The following is a 21,925-nucleotide window of genomic DNA, read 5'->3' as shown; positions in this document are numbered from 1 at the left end:
TGAATTCTGAACAATACCAACAATTCCTAAAAGAAAATGTCACAGCATCCCGGGTCGTGCACCAAGACACTTAGTGCACACACACACACACACACACACACACACACACACACACACACACACACACACATGCGCGCACACACACACCACTGTCGAGTAGAAGTCTTGATTTCACTCCACTAAATGTCTTTGATTTAGTTCATTGCAGTAAACCATCAAAGATCACAGATTTGAAACGGTTAGTCAGGGTAAATGCCCCCAAGACAACAAAACAGAGGCAACAAAGGAACCAGAGACACAAAATTGAGTTATTACCAAAAATAATAAAATCTATTGTCCCTGTGTAAAAACAAAGGGAGACATAGACAATAAAAAAAAAATCGATAAAATCAAAAGCTGAACAAAAGAAACTCAAATACAATCATGACAGAAACATTGGTACACAGGGGGTCACGTCAGACACCAGAAGAAAAGGTTCACATATGTTTGACCCTTTTATATATATGCAATATTGCATCTTTTGTTTTATAAAATAATCACTGAAAATATAATTTTTTCTTCATTTGTTCAAACGGGTTCTCTTAATGCACTTTTTGCACTTCTGATGATGTTTTAGGTCATGTCCATACATTGTTTTTGTTTTCTTTTGTTTTTGTGAGCTCTTCTACATTTCTGCAGTGTTCGCAAAAAAACTCACAATACAGTGCACAAAGCTGGCGATGTGTTATTTAACCACATAAATGCCCAGTCAGCATTCTCCTCACACTCAAACTTTAATGGCGCTCCAGCAGCCCGACAGACTACAAACAACATGTTGAAGCTGGAATCAGTGAGGTAACCTGCAGTCATTTGTAGTTGGTTATTAAGGGATTAACCCCTTTGGATTAGTCTCAGCTATGTTTCCCATCTGTCCACCGTTACAGCATAGACCTGCTGATGCACGAGCTCTGCAGGACGCACGCTAAGACACTAGCAAAGCACACACACGCAGGAGAACACAACAAAAGACGTATTAGAAATATGTCTCCATGAGCATGTGAGCAAATCTTTTCCAACTGACCTACTGTACTGTAAATCTACAATATGTGTGATCATACATGCACGCACACACACTGAACACATTTGCTCACGTCACATGCATGCATTCTGCAGACACGCTTATGAAAAATACATGCACACACTAATCTGTGATTAGCTGAGTGAACAGGAGACATGCAACTCATGTACACGAGAAGGTGGAATCAGTGACGTGTGGCTTTGATCACAGCTGTCTCTGTCTAGATTAAATGTATAAGTATGTTACTGTGCTTGTGAGAAACTGTGCATAACTTTTCGTCTTAATGGGATTGTTGTTTAATTTAATTTATATTATTTAGCTGAAGAAAATCTAAAAGATGAATATGAAGACCTGGGATTTACTACAGAAAACAGTGAGGTTATACATGTAGATATTTTCTGTGGCTTAGTTCGAAAAAGCCATTAAAGAAAACACTTTACGTTATAGTGAATTTAAATGAATAATAGCTTTTCAATTATGTGAGACCCCAACCTGAACAATCGCCTTACATTCTGCATGTCTCTGTCACACTTTGTGTATTGTAGTTATTACCTAACTTAATAAATTACCCAATTCATTAACTTAAGCCAAAGGCTCATTAAACCAGATTAGTTTTGCTAGAGTCAGCAGCATCGTATGGGGATTTAAATAACTTTTTAAACATATAATGCATAAAAAAAATCGTTTGTGCCATTTTAATAAAAAAATCTATTCATATTTTCATAATGTTTTAAAATATGTAACCACCAGTAAGTATCTTTAAAAACCCAACAAACAAAGCTGCTAATTAATGACTCATTTTATTTTATTTTTTTGTAGATGACAACTTGTAACATGTATTCTGCTATACACCAAAAAACGTCCAGATAAAACATTTCGTTGTTAAAATAACAAATTTACAGGATTACACACAATTTAGAGTTTGAATGCTGAATGCTTTTCATTCAAGCAACCATATTTGTTCTGTATTGTGACCCAGCAGGACTAATCTGAACTGACATGAAATAATATTCACTCACATGAAGCCACTTTACTATTAGTCACCCTGTCAGCTGATTCCACAATATCTGTAGAGTAAGTTCAGATGAGGAAAATGGCCTGAAGTGACCTGTAGAAAACGGACGTCATAAACAATCAATCAGTCTGAGGCGTCAGGGGCAGCGGAGGACAACAAGAAACCAAAAACCACAAGTGGGAAGAGAAAACGGCTCTGCCCTCAAGGGCCATGCCACTGATTATTTCAGTTCATCTTATTATTCTGCTGCTGCATATATAAAATAAAAGGCAGTCTTTTGACATGTTGATACAATTTATACTGTTTTTTTTTCATAGATAAAAGAAAGAGTGTAAGGGAGGAAAAAATGTAATCTAAAGTATTGTTAAGCTTGATAAGCAGAGGAGGGGAATATATTTGATTCACAAACACCTCAGTAGCTCTGAGCTTGATGCTACTGACAGTTTAAAATATGGAAATCCAACATCAGAGCTGTGGCCACAGGCAGCAGAACTGGCCAGACAGGTCACAACCTCCCACACATCTGTCAGTGTGAACTCTGACCTCCCACACTGCCTCATCAGAGTAAAGGGTGCAGAAGCAGAAGAATGGCCTGCTTGACTAGACTTTCCTCATGTGTTCCTGCTGCTCTTTGGTTGCGGTTTTTGGACTTTTTTTTAATTTTATTTTTATTTTTATTCCCATTTCAACTCAGTTTCCTATAAAACACTTTAAGCGAACACGTTTTATATTGCATCAAATGTAGGCCATGACCAAGAAGTGTTTAATTAAAGGGTAAAGCAGTTGTTTGCTTTTGAAAGGCGCCAAGCAACGCCTCAAAAGCAGTCTTTGTGACTATCGCCACCTAGTGGCCGCCTACAACACTTCATTTATCCAGCAGGGTTACACTGTAAAAAACAAGCCTGTCTTCTAGAGCGCTAACCGTCTTCCTTTGTCTCAAAAACAGTAACTTTCCACCAGTTTAAACACATTTTAAGGTAGTTACATTTTTAACAGCCTATCTGGTTAAAGAAACCACGAGGGGACATGCATTTAAAGGGCCACTCCTTGTCTTCTAGCATATATACACTTCACAGTCACTTTATTAGGTACACCTGCTCAAACGCTTGTTAATGCAAATATGTAATTAATCAGTCCCATGGCAGTATCGTTTAGGCATGTAGACGAGCTCAAGATGATGTGCTGAAGTTCAAACTGAGCATCATAATTGCAGAAAAGGGTGATTTAAGTAACTTTGAATGCGGCATGATTGCTGGTGTCAGCTGTGTAATTCCAGTATGCCAATATCCAGGGAATGTCAGTTCTCTGGGAGAAAATGCCTTGTTGATTCCAGAGATCAGAAAAATACGGCCAAACTGCTTCAGCTTACAGGGAGGCAACAGTAACTTAAGTAATCTGTCTTTACAACCAGTGTATGCAGAAAAGCATCACTGAATGAATACATTTTGTGAAGCTCAAAGCTGATGGGTTATAGCAGCAGAAGACCACATACCACAGCTAAGAACTGAGGCTACAATTTACATGGACACACCAAAACTGGACAATAGCAAATTGGAAAAATGTTGTCTGGTCTGATGAGCCTTGATTTTTGCTGCAACAGCCCGATGGAAGGTCAGAATTTGCTGTGAACAACTTGAAAACACAGCTCTTTCCTACCTTTTGCCATTGGTTTTGGCCAGTAGTGGTGGTTTAATGGTGTGGACAATATTTTCTTGGCACACTTCTCGCCTCTTTGTTCAGTTGCACATTGTTTAAATGCCACAGCCTAGCTGAGTATTACTGCTGACGATATCTATCTCCTTTTGATCACAGTGTGCCTTTCCACTCGTGGCTCCTGTGAGCTGGATAGTGTGCCACATCATGAAACTCCAACTGATCATCTCCAACTGATTTCTTGAAGATGACTATTAGTTCATGGCCTCCACAGTCACCAGATCTCAATCCAACATAACACCTGTGAGAAGCGGTGAAACGGGAAATCTACAGTAACTGCGTGATGTCGTCATTTCAATATGGACCAAATTCTCTCTGCCGTGAATAAAGTCTGATACGAGTGTATCATTTCTTCTGTGTTCAAGGAAGTCACACCATTAAAAATGGAATAAATTAAAACAACTGATTGCAGTGTCACTATGACAAAAATCATTTTATTACTAAACATTTAACATCAGTTATTATGAGCAAATGCTTAGATGAAACTTAAATAAAGAATCTGTTGAAATAAAGTGTTTAAAAATGTTCATACAGAACTTCTGATGTGCAAAAAAACAAACAAAGATGAAAACCTGCTAATTCATTTCCTTCATTTCATGCAGCTGCCACTCCTTTTGTTACCAACTTTTCACTTGATTTTTTTTAACCAGATCATAGAAGCGAATGGGTGATGCAAAATCCTGCAAAAAACAACCCACCAGTGTGCAAAAGCTAAAAAACAAAACAAAAAATATTTTATGTCATTCAGTGACTGAACACTTTTGAACTTGACTTCAATTTTCATCTTAGATGCATAAAAAAACTCTGGCTGGTAGTTTTCAGGAGGATTAGCCTCACAGAGTAGCTCTAACCTGCTAATTTAACTCACATGCTAGTTCATCCTTATTTTCACATACGAGAACCATTTTCCAGATTAATTTCATGCACAGCGATGCATGCAAACTGACTTATTATAGTAGGCCTGGTGGTCTATAATTACCCCAGATTACAGACATTAGTGACCATAAGTGCCACCTGAATAACAGTTTGGGTAGGGGAAAATGATCTGTGTGATGTCCCATGTTAGCATTAAAACTTAAAACAAATGCCACAATCCAGGCAAGGCCACAGACTATATAAACATACATAATGTGCATATTATCTTACTTAAAAAGAGTCCTTCATTTCACCGTAGCAAATTTAAAAAAGAAACATAGAAAAAGAAAAGAGAAATAGCTTTCTTCGATCAAACAGATACAAAACTGAGTTGAGCTTATGAGAACTAAATGTTAACATGATTTCTAAAGCACTTCATCAAAGACTAGAAAACATGAAAAAACATACAGACACGTTTTTACTACATCACCGTAGCTCTAAAAGCTGAATACTGAAACACTATAAATAATTTTAAATGACAAGATTTCATTAAGTTACATTAAAATATTGAAATCATTTACTACAAAACAAATGAATACTTGTTGCGGACACGTCCACATCAGGGTCAGTAGGCGTTGGTCTAAACAGAGCTTCACTCCATCCAATGCACTCAGCATGAGTAAAATTCAACCTCGATCTGTTTGGGAATCTGTGCTCATCATCTGAGAGCGAACATCTCATATTTAATCATCCTGACTCACTGTTCTTCCATTTGTTCTGCCAGGTTTGTGAAAGACAGCAGCCCCTGTTGCTCACGCAGCCAAACAGGCTGAGAGAAAAGTGTCATGTGTGCTAAACTGGTCGCAGACAGAAGCCACACAGCAAGTTAATTTTGGGTCATGACACAGGACTGCTTTGTAAGACCAGCTGATCCTGATATGTGTTATCTCCTGCGGTGAAAGCTGAAGAGTTCTTCGTGGCACCAATCCTTGGTGAGATTGCACTTTTTGTTACTCAAGTTATTCTTTGCATTCAGTCTTATGTATGTCTGAACATTTCCTTCAAACTTTTTCAAGGAGCACGGGATCGCTTTTGTTCCAGTGCTGCTCCTGATGAATATTAAGCTTTGATGAGAACTTCTCCGGGTTATGTTTCAGTCGAAGTCTGGGAATCTTTGCTCTCGTCTGCTGCTGCATAGTAACAATCTCATCTTGATGAGTAGATGCAAACAGCCACAGACGTGTCTTGAAGTGGCTGGTGCAGATGAATAGCTCCACTCTCGCTCTAAAAAAAAAGTGTCCTTCGATCCTTTCATTCAGACCGAATACTTTTCACCTTCCACGGCGCCACCTGGGCAGAGCTCCAGGGCTGGTTGAAGAGCCAAAATTTCTCCCGTGGCTCCTCCAGCGCTGGCGCAGGACAAAGTCATAGTTGGCAGTGGGGCACATTGCATAAAACACGTTGGCTTTGTCGGGTATCTGGAGCTCTGTGGCAAGAAGAGAAGTAAAGTACCATTTAGTTTTCTCCATTTGCAAGACTAATGCAGAAACTAATTTCTTATAATGTCTGCCCTTCAAGTCTATTTTAGAGATTAAAAGCTATTAAAATATTACAAGAGCAGGAGTTAGAATATATATATGTCATCTTGTGCTGAGGCTGATTTGCATTTTAATTTATGGAAAGCTGCAGACTGATGGTGAAACATATTATTGCACAAGTGAAAATGTTTCCTGCTTTCAGCGATTAAATATTGGTATATCGTTTATCTAATTAATGCAGTGCACAGTTTAAGGTCACATTTCATGATTTATTTACTTTTTAGAAGATACTCTTGTGTTTTTGCAAACAGCTAAAAGCAGAGGAGACACAAAGGTTCATTCTGTTCTGAGCAGGTTACACCAGCACTCAAATGTTCAGACTGTTTGAATTGAAGTGTGAAGCAGGGATATTCACCTTTTCCGTTTTTGAGCACCTGGTAGAGGCCGAAGTCACTGCAACTGAAGTCCTCCATGTTGTGCTTTTCAAGAGCTCTCTGAATCACCTGAGGTGTGTGCTCCTGACTGGTCAGCTGGAGAGGAAATAACAGAGTCAACACTTCACATCTGTATTGATGCATTTGAAATCTGAATGTTGCATTGAGCTGTCACCTTAAAAGGAAACTAAAAACACACCTAACGTTTTCCGTCAACACAAAGGGGGACAAGAAAGTTCATCATGTAATCCCGACACTACTCTTCTAGTTTCCTATTTTAGAACAAAGTTTGCTAAAAACATTCTAGCTGACCTTTAAAGAGCAGATATACCAGATCACCAGACGTACCACTATGCTCTTATAGACGTTTCCATTGCTGACACACTCCACACTGACTCTGATGATACACGAGTCAGCAACCTGTTTGTTGTAAACAGGCAGCACCCGAGGAGAGCAGCTGGATGATGATGAGGACGATGGGTCTGAGTTTAGCACCAGAGAGGGGGATGTGAGGTCTGGATGTGAGGAGCTGCAGGAGGATCTAGACAGGGATGGGGAGGAGGACCCGGAGGAGGTGCCTTCTGTGACGTTGTGAAGGGAGCCCGAGAACGACTGAGGGGAGAGAGACGAGGAAAGAATATGAATACGACATTTGTCCCCGGTAACCGTTATACTGTCTGACTATATACAGGAGTGTGGAGGTTTCATACCTTTAGTTTGAGTCTGAGGGGGGAGAGCTGAGGCACAGACAGGTCCTCCATGTCTGAACCGCTCGAGCCAGAAGACGACACACTGATCTGGTCAGCGTGGGTCTTCCTGACGGGAGTGTCGACAGATGTTCTCAACCTGCAAATGCAATTTGAGTTGAGCACTTTAACACTTACAGCTTTCATTCAAATGACTCAAAAAGGTATAAATAGAATTTAAAGAGTGGCTATTATGATTTTCCTAATTTTGTGTCATATTTATAGTGTAGCAAAAGTGGATACTCATGTTAAACATGACCAACACTTCAAATCACGAGGCCAAAGTATATACAAGCGATCTCTGTGAGCCAAAATCGCAGACTGATCTACATGCTCTACATCATATCTCTTGTTCTGCTCTTGGCTCCCATGAAGCCTCCTCCACCTGCTTTTTTTTAAACCTTCTATTTAAGAGGAGCAGCCAATCGGAAGAAAGCTGTTTTACAGAGAGAGGCATTAAAACGACTGACTGGTCGTGTGTAAGATAAATAAGGATGACATTCGAAAGTTATGGAGTCAGAAATGAACACCCGCCTTAACTAAATAATGTTCAATTAACTAAAATTGTAACCTCTAAAGGACCTAAAAATAAACTGACAGACTTTAAACTTACGCGGCGAGCTTCCTTGTGAGCAGATAACTGCTCCATGTGTTGGGAGAGCTGGGGCAGAGGTCAGCTGGAGGCTCCAGTCCACGAGAGAGTTCGTAGCTACAACAGACAAAAACAAATAAAATAAGGCATGATGGACTTCACCAAAACCTACTTCATAATGTATATGAAGGGGTTTAGTGTGAGTCTCACCTCTCCTGGTCTGTGAGCAGCGTGTGCATCTGCAGCCAGGCGGCGACACGAGGGTTGACTGGAAAACTGTAGTGGGAACAGGAAGCTTGAAGCTGCCGAATCTGAGAGAGAATCTCAAATTCCTATAAAGGAAACAACAAAATACAGCAGAGGTTAAAATATAGAACAGAAAGAACAACATATAGAAATCTGTCAGTAATTTATGCAAGACACCACTAGGAGGCGACACCTACCCGTCTGCGTTTCTCAAAGTTTATGAGGCCACCCTGTGAACAAAAGAGGGAAAAATAAACAACCTGAGTTATATTGGATAATAGATCCACTGAAGTGCCATAAAGGCAAACAAATAAAGAACTCACGTCCACTGTGTCGTTCAACGCTGTGTCCAGCATGGTGAGGACTGTCAGGTAAGTGCCCAGGTATGGTACCACACCACTGCTGTAGTTCTAAGCACAAAAAAGCCAAATTATTTAAGACTAAGAACATCCCCGCAAAATGAGCGGAAAAAAAAAACTAGTGAGATTTTAAGACGGTGGTGAGCAGAGCAGAAGGAAACCAGGGAAAATGATATTTAATATGTGAGCAGGCACAGAAACAAAACAGCAGAGAGAAGAGCATCTCAGTATATAGACATCATGACTATGGGGGTATAAAAGATTTTACACACAGCCACACCCAGACTGAGTAAACAAATGGACGTGGGAAATGCTACACACACATCTTGGGTGTATGCATCTTTCCATGAATGCAAACATTTGTGTGAGCTGTCAGAGCATTTAAAATTTCCATTAAATATATTTCTATTATACAAGAAGTGGAACTTAGCAACATGTCTAGAAACTGAGCAGGGAACTAAAATTGAGAACAAGCGATATTTAAGGAAGCTAAATTGATGATGGGGGGAAAAACAGACCTCTTTCTTTTAGTTTTACCAGCCTGCTTAGTTGACAGATTCACTTTTTTTTTTTTAGGTGAAATCTAAAATTGAGGAACCAGAAATGATGATGAGTATCCTCTTACCATCTGCCTGGACTCCGAGCAGAGCCGGGGTGATTTATCAGCCGGCATGCCACTGCTGTGTGGGTGAGTCCCATCCTGCAGGAAAATGGAAATTCAGGTTTGTAATGTGAGATGAAAACAAAGTAGGCATGTTATATAATTCTTCCTGTCAGTGTCGAGGGCCTCCTAACAGGGTGCTGTGGGAGGGTACTTCTTGCAAACTTGCAAACGAGTGTTAGACATGTGCACTCCACATATTAATAACCACTGAGTAGGACAAATGCCCAGGGAGTAACTTTCATTTGCAGTTTTATTAGTGTCAGCTAAGAACAATGGGCTTCTCTTTGTCACTGATAAAAGCAGTATCATTGAATACACACTCGTATCAGTTTCTTTCCATGGGGAAAGGCTCTCAGAACAAAAAGCAAAGTGGTAAATGAACTGGACACACCTTTAGACTTGTGAATTAAATTCTGAAGAATATGTGACTCAACCATCGAAAATGAGAAAGTAATTAATGAACAATAACAGGCCACTTGACAGGACTTCTCTATGAAGCTTCTCTATGAAATGATTAAGGACCTCCTTTGAAACCTTTTAGTTTGAAAATGTGATCACGGAGCTGTGTGAGAATTCATGTGACTGCATTGGTATTCGTGGCTGGAATTTTAAGTAGCAGTACACTCTCTAGGCTAGTTTTTAAAAGGTGTTTCTCTGTCCATGTTTGTTTGTCAGGTTTTAATTTACCACGGTTTACATTTATCATCATCTAGCTGTAATTACAGACCCAAGAGGCGCATATACGAGTAAAGCGGGTTTTATGAGAAGTCAAACAAGGCTCTTGTTATACATTCCAGGAAGAATCCTGGTAATGTCTTCCTGCAGTGCATTCATTATTGTATTCCTTGATTCTCTGAGGACTGAGCTCAAGATACAGATGCCCCGAAGGCAGTACAGTTCTGACTATTTCAAGAACACTTGGTACTAATAACAGCTTTCTTCTCTCATCTTCAGTCCACGTTTTCCCACATGTGTATGTGTAGAAAATACATGTAGTTACCTCCACCAGGATCTCCCTGTTGGTCAGCACACAGTTCTCATCAGGAAAAGTCTCACAAAGGTGGTCAAAGGTGGCCATGCTTTCCCTGAAAACCCAAAATATTTATTACATAAAGATCGTTTCTTTTTCCTGCAGTAGTATATTCTTCTTTTGAGTGAAACAACCCTGTAATATAAGTGAAATATTTGCCGACCTGCTGACAGCAGCCCATGTCTTTTTGAGGCGATACACAGCGTTGGATTGCAGGGCTGAAAGGATGGCCCTTAAAGAAGAGAAGTTCTTCAGCTCTCTGCACTCCTGCACAGATACAATAAGATTGTTCGTGTCTTTCTTGTGTCCTCATTTTGTTTTTCGATGGAAACTTTTTGTTAATCTCTAAATATTTTGTGATGCAAACCTGTGCGACAGCGATCCACCTCTCGATGACGCGTGCTCTGTGACAGGGGCTGGTGCGCAAGATGCAAGGTGAGCTCGGAGCAGAGGAGGGGTACAGGAAGTTAGAGGACAAAGAAGGTGACAAGCCAGGAGAGGAAGTGGAAAGGAGGTGCGGGGATGTGCAGAGGAGTGAGGTGATGACACGATTGGTGACAGCGTTAAACTGGGAGATGGTGGCGCGGACCGTTGGTGCCAGGTTTCGGTTTTCTTTTTTGTCACGTTGGGACCAGACGCAGCCCAGGCAGTGGAAGGGCTCCACTTTGACAAACAGGTCCTGGGGGAAAAAATTGCCACAAGACAGGAAAAAATTAATGAGGTAAAAAAACACCCTCCCACAATCAACCGAGAAACACGGAACTTCAATTTTTTATAAAAACGAAACCTACAGCGTCCAGTCTGGTCAGCTGCTCAGCCACTTCCCTCACAGGGAAGTCCATAAAGTTGTATTTGTCTTCATTCTTAGTGGACATCTCGGCTTCATCTACCTGCTGCAGTGATTCACTGCTGTGCTCTGACGCAGGCTGGCCGCAATCTGTCAAATACGCCAAATCATAAATGACATTAAAACGTGCAGCTCAATGCACACGTGAAGGAAAACACTCGTGAACCTGCGGCGGTATTTGTAAATAAGGAGAACTGTTTCAGATGCTGTAAAAATGAGCTTGTAAAAACCAACAGACCAATGAGGTCATTGAAACAAGTATCTCACAGGTAGCTTCCTTCTTTTAGATAAATAGCCAAGATTAGATTATTAGAAGTAATTAGATTAATCTGGACCTGTAAATTAAATGATTTATTGTTGATATAAGGTCTTGAACATCAGGATAATATAAATTCTTCTGATAAAAAGTGATTCACACATGTGTTAAATCTATCCTAGCATGACATTATGTATCCGGGTTTTTTTTTTTTTTTTTTTTACCTTGTTCCTGGAGCCTCTTGAGCAGGCCCTCTGCATGATGAACCAAACATCTGAAGTAGAGCCGATGCTGCATGTGGACACACAAAGTCCGGAGAGCCTGATACTGAGGGGGCTCATTGAAGTCTTCGCTGTATTCCTCTAACCAAAGCCGGATCACTGGGACCAAGGTACTAAAGGAGATTCATGGGAGATGACGATTACTGATTGATTGTTAATTTTACTCCACAGGATTAGTTTACATGACACTTGATGATATCTGAGGAACACGTGCATAATTTACAACAGATAAACTAAAAAACAAACAAACTTGTAACTGTTTTTTGTACTCACCTGTTCGCGTTCACCGAGTTATCCAGGTTTGTGACCGAGTCATTTCTGTAATCGGCAAGGGAGACACGATTATGTATTATCACCACAGAAAAGGACAACATGGTGAGCGAATGATGACAGAATAAATCCTGTAAACGAGGAAAGTCCCAGGGTTGCAGCTTAACAACTGTTCATCCTGTGGAAATGTCCTGCAACACTGTGACTCCCTGCAGACACACCGTGTCCTTGTTACAGAGTGTAAACAGATAAATGCCCCCTATGGTGTTTAATAATGATATGCGTGCAGTAAAACTGGAGAATGGTGCCACGTTGGCGCATGTGCAGGAAGTTTTATAACAGGATCCTGTGCCTTTATTGCATGAAAGCAGGGAACAAAACAGAACTTTAAGAACCTTAGTGGTCACGGCACAGGAGCAAGTCAAAGACTGTGTAAGTTGGGTAAATTAATTCAACCCAACTTATGCAGTTAAAATATAGTTCTTTAAGAAGTTTTACAACAGCAGCAAAAGGCCACATCCTGTACAAAATCCTGTAAGGCAAAAGACGGAAAACACAATTCAGAGTTTGTTCTGATGGTGATCGCTTCTAAGAAATTTCCCAGGAAATCTTTTGCCACCAGCACTGCAGTCATGAGGGCGACTGTTTGACAAATAATATATGAACTCCACACTAGTGGTCACAGATCCATACATGATGTAATTAGCAAAGTTAGAGTTAGAAAGAAAAGAGAAATCAAAGTTTCTTTGAGCTGTGTTTGTTTTATAACTGTAGAACATCCTATTCTCCTCCTAATAGAAATCAGGAGGAGAGTAGAATAATTTCTATTATCATTGTAACACACTGGTGTATACACAACTCCGAAATATGTACTTTGCAAAAGATTCCTGAAGGTATTTCCTGAGGCAAAATCAATAAGGTAACTGTAAATAGTCGCTGGGTGTGGAGGGTGTAGCCATGATCGTTTCACAATGGAATAAAGCTCGAGACTGCTTTGTTTAGTTCATGACGATAATACCTGTCATAGAAACCTGCTGAGGCGATGTAAACAGGCTGTTAAACTGCTCTGTCCTTTGGAAATTGATTTGTGCACTGGGCATGTTGTAAACCTGGTTATTACGCATGCGCTCCACTTTCATTTGTAAGCAGTGATGACCTTTTTAAAAGCAGCACACAGTGGAATAATAAATAAATGTCAGTAAGTTAGAAGGCAATTATTAAAGCCTTCTTATCTATGTGGCTTCTGATAAGGAGCGACGATTAGGGCTGAACTGATTTCGTCTTTCAAATGGTCCATTTCACAAAAAATTAAGGCCTTCATCTGACTCCAGCTGTGTACATTTATACATGTTAAATCAAGCAGCAAAATGATCTCGTATACGGGCTTACACGCCAGCTGACTGCACCCTCATGCTTTCTGTTAACACAAGTCTACAAAATCTCACCTCTGAAACAGCAGCTCAATGAGGGTGCTGGTGGAGGTGAAGGCCCTGTAGGTGGAGAGGAACACTTGGATGAAGTCGGACTCCCTTTTCTCAGGGTCCAGTAGATGGGTAACCAGACGCTCCAGGGTAGCTGCCTTCAGCCTGCGCACCTTCACCGTGTGGTACTGGACGAAGCTCATTGGAAGCTCTCCCATGGTCGAGGTCGGCACAGGCTCCCTGCGTAGCGTGATCCCGAACACTGCCCCGTCCTCCTCCTCTTCGCCCCACTCCTGCACTGGGTCCTGCAGGTGAAAATTCAGGTAATGATCTGGCAAATCTGGATCTAGCACATGAAATTTCTTCCTGTGTTCTGCTCTGGTCTTTGTGATACTGCAGAGCCCCCAGAATTCATTCAGTGTATAAGAGAGAATAAAAAAATGTGATCTAAATTTGTGTAAATCCTTGGAATACGCAGGTGATTGTTTCAAAATGAACTTAACAAATGACATAATTTTATTTAAAAAGATATCTGCTTCAATTAAACTCACTGATGACACACACACCTAGTGACCGATGACAGAAAACATTTTTTACTGACGTATTTGTTTATGCCAACAAACATGGGTATGATTCATTGCACCTGACACAGTTGTCTACAATTTGATGAGGAATTTGAAAGTCTATTTTATTCTTAGTTAGATACAACCTCATATTTCCTCCTCCAAAACTTTAGAGAAATAGTCAGACGTAATAGGAAAAAAAAACAGGCCATTGGTTTATTTTTACGTGTGGCACAAAATTATGACATTTGTAATGGAAAGATTAACTTGAAACTTATTTTAACATCAGCTCTGAGAAAACTCCAGATGCCTCTAGATTGGAATTTTGTAATTTAGTCATATTAATGACAAACAACAACATTATAACATCTTTGACAGTCAAACAACAATGATGATTTGTAAGAGCATAAAAACTTACCACTCTTACTTAGGAATTTAAACAGACCACTGATCAGCTGAATTATTAATTATATAAGCTATCGAAGACATGTGAGATCAGGCAAGACACTTCACCCGTTGCCTACTGGTGGTGGTCAGAGGGCCTGGTGGCGCCAGTGTCCGGCAGCCTCGCCTCTGTCAGTGCGCCCCAGGGTGGCTGTGGCTACAATGTAGCTTGCCAACACCAGTGTATGAATGTGTGTGTGAATGGGTGGATGACTGGATATGTAAAGCGCTTTGGGGTCCTTAGGGACTAGTAAAGCGCTATATAAATACAGGCCATTTACCATTTACCATCAGGCAGTGAAACTGCAGAGCAACTCTTAAAGCACAAATAATTATAAATGCAGAAAAGTCAACAATACTTATTTGATCTAGCTTAAACTGATCCAGCAGCCCTTCAAACTAATAACTATATCCCCAAATAGATGGTGTTATACAAAGCCACAGACATTAGACAGGAACTGGGTTCCAAACCCCACAGGCAAAAATCTCAAATTTGCCATTAGACCTGGGTGTCACCTCATCTTCTAATACGCTCAGACCTGAGGCTCGCTGGTAAACAAGCGTTATTTTGTGCATGCATGACAATAGGAGCAGAGCACTCTTTAAAATACCTGACACCACATGACAGAAACCAGCGTGCAAAGCATTGTGACACCAGCGCATACTCATCAGTGAATGAAACTTTTATATTTTCCCTGCACACCATAGAATCACGATTAAGTTCACATGAAGCTGACAACAAATGAAAACAACCAAGAATGAAAACGCTGCAGTCAGATTCATGTGTTAACTTATAACTGATGCATGACAGAAAGCAGATCGTTCATTTGACCTACCATGGATAAGTGCCATTTTCCCATCTTTATCCTGTTCTTGGGGTAAATAAGTCCTTCTGTGTGTAAACTCTCGTGGCAGTGGATTTTTAAGGATTTTCAATCACGTCCGAGTCTGAAGTAAACCCGACACTTTCATCCTTCATAAATAATATAGCGAAAATTTCTCTTTAAAAAAAATAATAAATATATACAAAGATATGCGAGCACAACCTTACAAACCGCGGCTTAACTAGAATGACGTCTGGACGGGTAAAACGAATAGTAGTTATTTCGGTGGGCGGAGCTAATAAACAGGTGTGGGCCGGCTCAACACAAACAACCAATAAGATTAGGCAAACAAATAGCATCAGACGCTATCGTGCATATTTTAAGCCTGAGGTTGTGACTGGAAATTTGTTACTGATACTCGCAGTACTGTAAAGGTTTCCAGCGCTGTTATCACAGCAGCATCAACAGAGTAATATGATCAGTGTGACATCAGGAAGTAAGGACCCCATCTATCCGTCTGTCTGGCTACTTTTTAAACGCTGGATCCTCCAACTGAAAGCCACTCAAGTAAAATAAACCACGGAGAGTCACAAAGACATAATTACCGGAATGGTATTAAATTGTTCTATATTTATTTTCTGAACCATATAGAGTTTGCTGTCTGAGTTTCCAAATCTCCAAAGTACACATGTCGGATAAAAATATTAAAAGTACATATTTTCATGAGAAATAAAGTGGAGTAAGAATGGTCTTAAAAACCAACTTGTTTTTGCATGAAACCTCTGTTATGATTTCATATTCTATCACTGATGTGAGTTTGACTCTTTAAAAGAGTTTAGATGAACCCAGCACAGCCATTGCAGGTGAAGTCTGTGACTTCTAGTGTCAGAGATATCACATTTTGTCATGGGTTTGGCATGTTTGCTGGTCATAAATTTAGCCTCACCTCCCTCACTGAAGCCACCATGATGTTGTTATGGTCCAGCACCCTTCCTAGAATGGGAAGCTTGACTCTACAGTGCCATTTGAATGTTAGTACCAGACACCTAATGCAATGTGACGGCTTACAATATGTGTGGTAATAGTGAGTCATAGCTATATGTTTTTAAATAACTAATAAGTATAAGTAAGTATTTAGAAATGTTCAAATTTATATGACATAAAACTCATAAAACAATGATAATCGGCAACTACTGTGACATCTGCTGGCCATGTTATAAATAATAAAAGATGGACTTGATGAAACCTTAATTTCCTTAACTATCATCTTTTTCAGTATGTCTTGACATATATTGGATTCTGATGCACGGTTACAAGAAATATTTTGAGATGGACGCAGATGATCTGTTGCGACAGCCCCTAAAGGGAGCAGCCGAATGAAAGGGAGGAAACTTTTTATCATCATTTAATGATGGATAAAAAATTGTGCTATGTGGGAAGTTAGCAGTTTTGTGTTTTTGGGCATGTCAGAAGAAGTTTGTGAACCTCTGTCTCAAAGTCTGGGTGGCCTTAATTGTAGAGCAAATAAAACTGAGACGCAGTAGAGGACCATCCAATCAGGGCGAGACTAAGAAACAGCATTTATCCCAGAGCCACCATTGTGCTTAACGCTCCCTAATCATGTGAAAGAACTTCTCCTCATCCTATACCAGGGGTAGGCAACTCCAGGCCTCGAGTGCCGGTGTCCTGGAGGTTTTAGGTGTGTCCATGATCCATCACAGCTGATTTAAAGGGGTAAATGACTCCTCTGCATTTCTTGAAGTTCTCCAGAGGCCTGGTAATGAACTAATCATTTGATTCAGGTGTGTTAACCCAGGGTGCAATCTAAAACCTGCAGGACACTCGATGCCTGGAGTTGCCTACCCCTGTCCTATACTGTTTTACTGAAATAATAATACTACTACTACAATTTACTCTGGGGATTTTACTTGTTTATACATGAATATATCTGTGTGTACATGTAGATTTGTGTTTATGTCTGGCCAAAACCTCACACTCTATTTAATTGGGGACCTTTTAGATTTCAGTGTTTTGAAAAGCATTACAAAATGCCACAACATTTATTATTTTCTAGATGTGCATTAAGTGTTTTGCCAAGATCTTGTACTGATGATGCAGGAGTCAGACCACTGTCTAAAGTCTTCTCCAGCATGTCCCAAAGACACTATATTCAGGCAGGGTTGATTTAATATTAAAGACCTGACTAACCGAAGCAAACACATCATAATACTGCCCCCACAGGCTTGTACAGCAGATGCTATTCATAGAGGGGAAAACCTCATTCAGCTCAGTTCTTATCCTAATGGGCCAGTCACACTGGAACAGGAAAAATGTGGAGTTATCTGACCGTTTGACCTTTCTGTTGCTCCAGAGTCCAGTCCCTAGCAAAGTGAAAGTCTTTCCTTGCCAAACAGCCTCACTGGTAAGTGGTTTTCTTAAAGCTAAACAGCTGTTTACCCCCAATTTCAATCCATTTAGTTTGCTATGAGCTCTACAGTTTATTTTATGGTCTGATTGGTTTTCTGATTGATGCAGGCTTAAAATCGGACACTTCTGAAACAGACGATCATCTCTTCCATGACAACAGGCGGCAGCTTCTGAAATTGTGGTTTAAAAATATTTTTAAAAAATGTTTATAAAGTTAGTCACTGCGTCAGTCAGGGTTAACTAACCAGTTCCCACCCCAAGAATGTTAATCACTGCAGTAATTATTTAATGGAAGCCTCCCACCAATTTAAAAACAAATGATGACTTCTTGTTGGCCACCTACATATATGTAGGTGTGTATGCATATGTATTCATATATAAGAATGTGTATATATTTTTATTTTCCTTTTCTTATTTTTTTGTTTTCTTGACAATAAAGGCATCCAATTCGAGATAAACAGGGATCGTTTTGAACTGTGAATCATATAGACTCCAGTAGATACAGAGCTGTAAATAGACATAAACGCTCATTTTAAACAGGCCCAAGTGCTTTCCACTTGCTTCATCTTCTTTGAGGAAATATTATTTTTTTGTTTTTGGAAAATGTTAAGGGAAGATTGATCTTGCAAATGCAAAGCTAATTCTAGGTCAGTGTGAAAAAACTAGAAACAATGCAGTCACACCATAAAAGAATCCAGTCAGGACAGTTTTTCCCCAAGAGCTTAATGTCGTGTTAAAGGCGCGGTGACATACCACAAAGACAGGTCGTAATTCTAAAAATATGTGTGCGATTTAAAAAAAAAGGTACATAACAGCGATAGGCATTTACGTATTAAAACCAAAGAAATTCTTTCATATACATTTGGAGACAAACTGACAAATAAGCAAAACACAAGCTGAGCGGATGGAGCATCTTCAGTCAGGCTTCTGTCATTGATCATTAAGCCCAAAAGGAAGAATGAGCTTTTTGTTTGCCTAATGAGTTTCACTCTCATTCACTCTCACAAAGCCACCCTCTATTTCGAAAGAGGCTAAACAAAAATGTGGAGAAACAGAGGAAGGGGAGACCTCAATTACTTCTAATTAGACACAATAAATGGTGATGTGATGGCAGGCAACAAGTAAAACCCAGCCTACAAACAGTTAACGATGACTGCTTTTAAAAACACGCATGATCAAAAGGCTTTTTCTTTGGTCTGAAATGTGATATATTTTCTGGAGAGTCTATTTCACTGTAGTTCTTCCTTAGTTTTAGTAAAAGGCTATTGTTAGTGATGACGTCATGACTGTAAAAACAACGGGACAATAGCTGAACTCACCCCACCCACGAACACGAACACACACGAACACGCACACATACACGGCACAGGATTTTTATCCTGAATTAAGAATAATTTTTAAGTAATCAGTTTAAAACTATTATATTTGACTTCTTTCTTAGATATAAGTAAGTTCTTGTTTTCCAGTTTTTCCCAGTCATCCATGATAGTTAGAAAGAATATTAGGTTTGGTTGTTGGCAACATTAACTTGAGCTATAGGAACCTGTAATAGGCACCTTCTATTAATGTTTCACAATGATTCAAAGAAAAATTAACCTTTTATGAAAAATAATTCATTCCAGTTTTAAACTGATGGATCAGTCTTTGCATAAATAACTTCCTTTCTTCTCTAGAAATTGAATATATTTTGCTGGTTACACAAAACAAAGAATATGAAGAAACTTAAGTCTCCTGAGAGTGAACGGTGCTTTTCTAAAACATATTTTGCCAAATGGTGTGAACTATCTCAACAGTTAATCATTAATGAAAAGTCTTGCAGATAATTGTTTTTATCAGCTGTGGGTTATTACATAAACTGGCAGGGCTGGCAGGGCCTTGCCACTACACAGGACTCTTTAGCAATAATGGACTGTAAGTGCTTTTACAGCTCAGTGCAACTTTGTGATTGCAGAATCTAACAAATGTTATAGGTAATTCATTTATTTATGTTGTGTACTGGTTTCATTTACTATTGCTTACAATCCAAATCTCAGTGAAATAAAAGTTGAATAAAGGCTTATAAATCTCAAAATGTAATAATATTATAGATTATATTTCATGTAATATTCTAGTGAGTCATATTATATAGAAATCACACCTTGTGTTTGCATTTTTGAACTGGGGTTACTGATGTTTTGGGTTAGTTTCACTATTGACTTTCAGGAGGTTCACCTGAACTATTTAGATGAAAATGTAAAACACAGTTGTTGACAGTGCACCAAGAATAGCACCCCACTATTGCATAAAGCTGAGCGTGACACACCAGCCTTTTCTCAACATTGCTACAAAACTCCAAACTCACCTCACACTGTCCATCGGTGTCCAAAAACTGGAAACTCCTTAGCCACACTCCAGGCTCCGTGTTCATGTGAACGCCCATGCACTGACTCTGCCTCAGCCAAAGCAGCCTCTTCATTCTGCCAACCCTGCTGCGGAGGCTGCGGGGTTCCCCGGCATCACTGCCTCCACACACAGGCAGGATGGTCCTCATCTTTTCGCTCTGTGCCGGTCACGCTACAGGCCCACGCACACCTCGTCAGACCTCTCCCACACCTGATGCCTCATCTGTGTCAGGGAGGAGAGCGTGAAAACAACCACCACACATTTACAGTCATTTAAAGTTTATTCCAGAGCGGCTAACACTGTAATACTGCTTAATACCTCTGATATTTTTAAAATCTATTAAACAGACCAGTGCTAAAAACTGGAATAACGGTAGCTGAATAAAATCATATTCAACAGAAAACAGCACTGCACTATGACATAAAACATTTTAATTTGATTAATTCATTAAATCAGTCTGATTTAATATCAGACTGATGAAGATTTTTCTTGGAGATGCTGTGGCTGATGCTTTTTCTGCATCTTGCAGGTGTTTCAATATGTTAATTTTGTACCTTGTTAGAGAAATATTGAATGGTCAAAATGAAAGTAATATGTCACTCAGTGTTCATGTTTTTGTTTATTGTCTTATGTGCCCATTAAAAGCCTTTTTAATAGAAGATAGGCAGCTTTTAAAAAATCAGCATGACTCCAAAAATGTAAGCAGTGTCATTTTAACAAAGCAAACACTGGCGCATTTCATGTATACACTCAGTATTGGGTCAGTTTTATTTTATTAAACTTAAATTAATTCAAGATAAATGCAGAAAGGGCCAATATTTTTTAAATCTATTAAACAGACCAGTGCTAAAAACTGGAATAACGGTAGCTGAATAAAATCATATTCAACAGAAAACAGCACTGCACTATGACATAAAACATTTTAATTTGATTAATTCACTTCTTAATGAAATACATCTATCTGTTCTTCTATAGCTTAAAAAAACAGAAAGAGCTATAAGAAAGCATTAAGATATGGGGCATTTATCTTGGATTAATTTAAGTTTAATAAAATAAAACTGACCCAATACTGAGTGTATACATGAAATGTGCCAGTGTTTGCTTTGTTAAAATGACACTGCTTACATTTTTGGAGTCATGCTGATTTTTTAAAAGCTGCCTATCTTCTATTAAAAAGGCTTTTAATGGGCACATAAGACAATAAACAAAAACATGAACACTGAGTGACATCTTATTTTCATTTTGACCATTCAATATTTCTCTAACAAGGTACAAAATTAACATATTGAAACACCTGCAAGATGCAGAAAAAGCATCAGCCACAGCATCTCCAAGAAAAATCTTCATCAGTCTGATATTAAATACAATCACATCTACACAAAGCAAAGAAAAAGACAGTCACTTACTGCTTCTCAGTAATCCTTGTTCAGAGCTGCACTTGTCCAACCAGAATACTCATTTAGAGCAGTGTGAAACTTGGAAGGAAGAGACTCTGGTATTTATCACCGAGGGCTGATTGTTCTTTGTGTTTGTGGGTGGATGATGCCCTGCGCATGTACGTACGTGTGTGTATGTGTGCGTATGTGTGAGTGTGTGTGTGTGTTGGAATGGCCTCCTCCTTGTTTGGCTGTACTCTCTGTGATATGTAATTATGTCCCATTTTATTCGTTTCTCACAAGTCACAAATTCACTGCCTTCTTTTTCCCCCTCAGCCATGGATAGAAATAAGCACCTCTGCTGCAGAAATTTAAAAAAACAACAAAAAAAAACGTGTCCTTTTTTTGTTAAACAGTGCAAATTGCCATGAATTCATTTTGACTGATGAGAGTTTGGTGGTAAAATGCCAAGCCCTTAAATAATTCTTCTTACCTAGGAATGTACTATTTTGCATTTGAAAGGCAAGGCAAGCATGCAGTCACACCTAAAGCCTCCACTAACAGCTGAGGCATGTTCAACAGAAA

The 21,925-nt window shown here is 39.5% G+C and overlaps 1 protein-coding gene across 2 annotated transcripts; it reads right to left on the bottom strand.

Moving 5' to 3' along the window:
• Positions 1-1,855: 1,855 nt before the first annotated feature.
• On the bottom strand, positions 1,856-21,505 carry LOC146516315 (ral guanine nucleotide dissociation stimulator-like 1). Of its 2 annotated transcripts, XM_085161452.1 has the most exons (18): positions 21,371-21,505; positions 19,924-20,186; positions 13,349-13,629; positions 11,907-11,951; positions 11,577-11,746; positions 11,041-11,186; positions 10,617-10,928; positions 10,413-10,516; positions 10,220-10,304; positions 9,181-9,255; positions 8,520-8,606; positions 8,394-8,426; positions 8,161-8,282; positions 7,972-8,067; positions 7,323-7,458; positions 6,961-7,224; positions 6,594-6,708; positions 1,856-6,126 (listed from the first exon to the last, which is right to left on the bottom strand). In XM_085161452.1, the coding sequence occupies exons 2-18, from the start codon at positions 20,110-20,112 to the stop codon at positions 5,972-5,974; spliced, it is 2,415 nt and encodes an 804-aa protein (XP_085017578.1). In that variant the 5' UTR covers positions 20,113-20,186; positions 21,371-21,505; the 3' UTR covers positions 1,856-5,971. The 2 variants fall into 2 exon arrangements, with proteins under 2 accessions (XP_085017578.1, XP_085017579.1); XM_085161453.1 differs by lacking the exon at positions 21,371-21,505 and having other exon boundaries at positions 15,168-20,040.
• Positions 21,506-21,925: the final 420 nt, after the last annotated feature.

This window comes from Neolamprologus multifasciatus, chromosome 6 (genome assembly GCF_963576455.1).
Source record: "Neolamprologus multifasciatus chromosome 6, fNeoMul1.2, whole genome shotgun sequence".
NCBI lineage: Eukaryota > Metazoa > Chordata > Actinopteri > Cichliformes > Cichlidae > Neolamprologus > Neolamprologus multifasciatus.
Note: the sequence above shows the minus strand (reverse complement) of the source record. Positions and strands in the feature narration are given on the sequence as shown.

Bases quoted from the DNA above. Each gene is read 5' to 3' on its own strand.
- LOC146516315 (XM_085161452.1), bottom strand. From the start codon at position 20,112: ATGAGGACCATCCTGCCTGTGTGTGGAGGCAGTGATGCCGGGGAACCC. The intron at 10,517-10,616 runs GTTTGCATCACA...GTATCTGTGCAG, and splicing joins GGTGGATCGCTGTCGCACAG to GAGTGCAGAGAGCTGAAGAA. The intron at 8,068-8,160 runs GTGAGACTCACA...TGTCTGTTGTAG, and splicing joins CTGCTCACAGACCAGGAGAG to CTACGAACTCTCTCGTGGAC.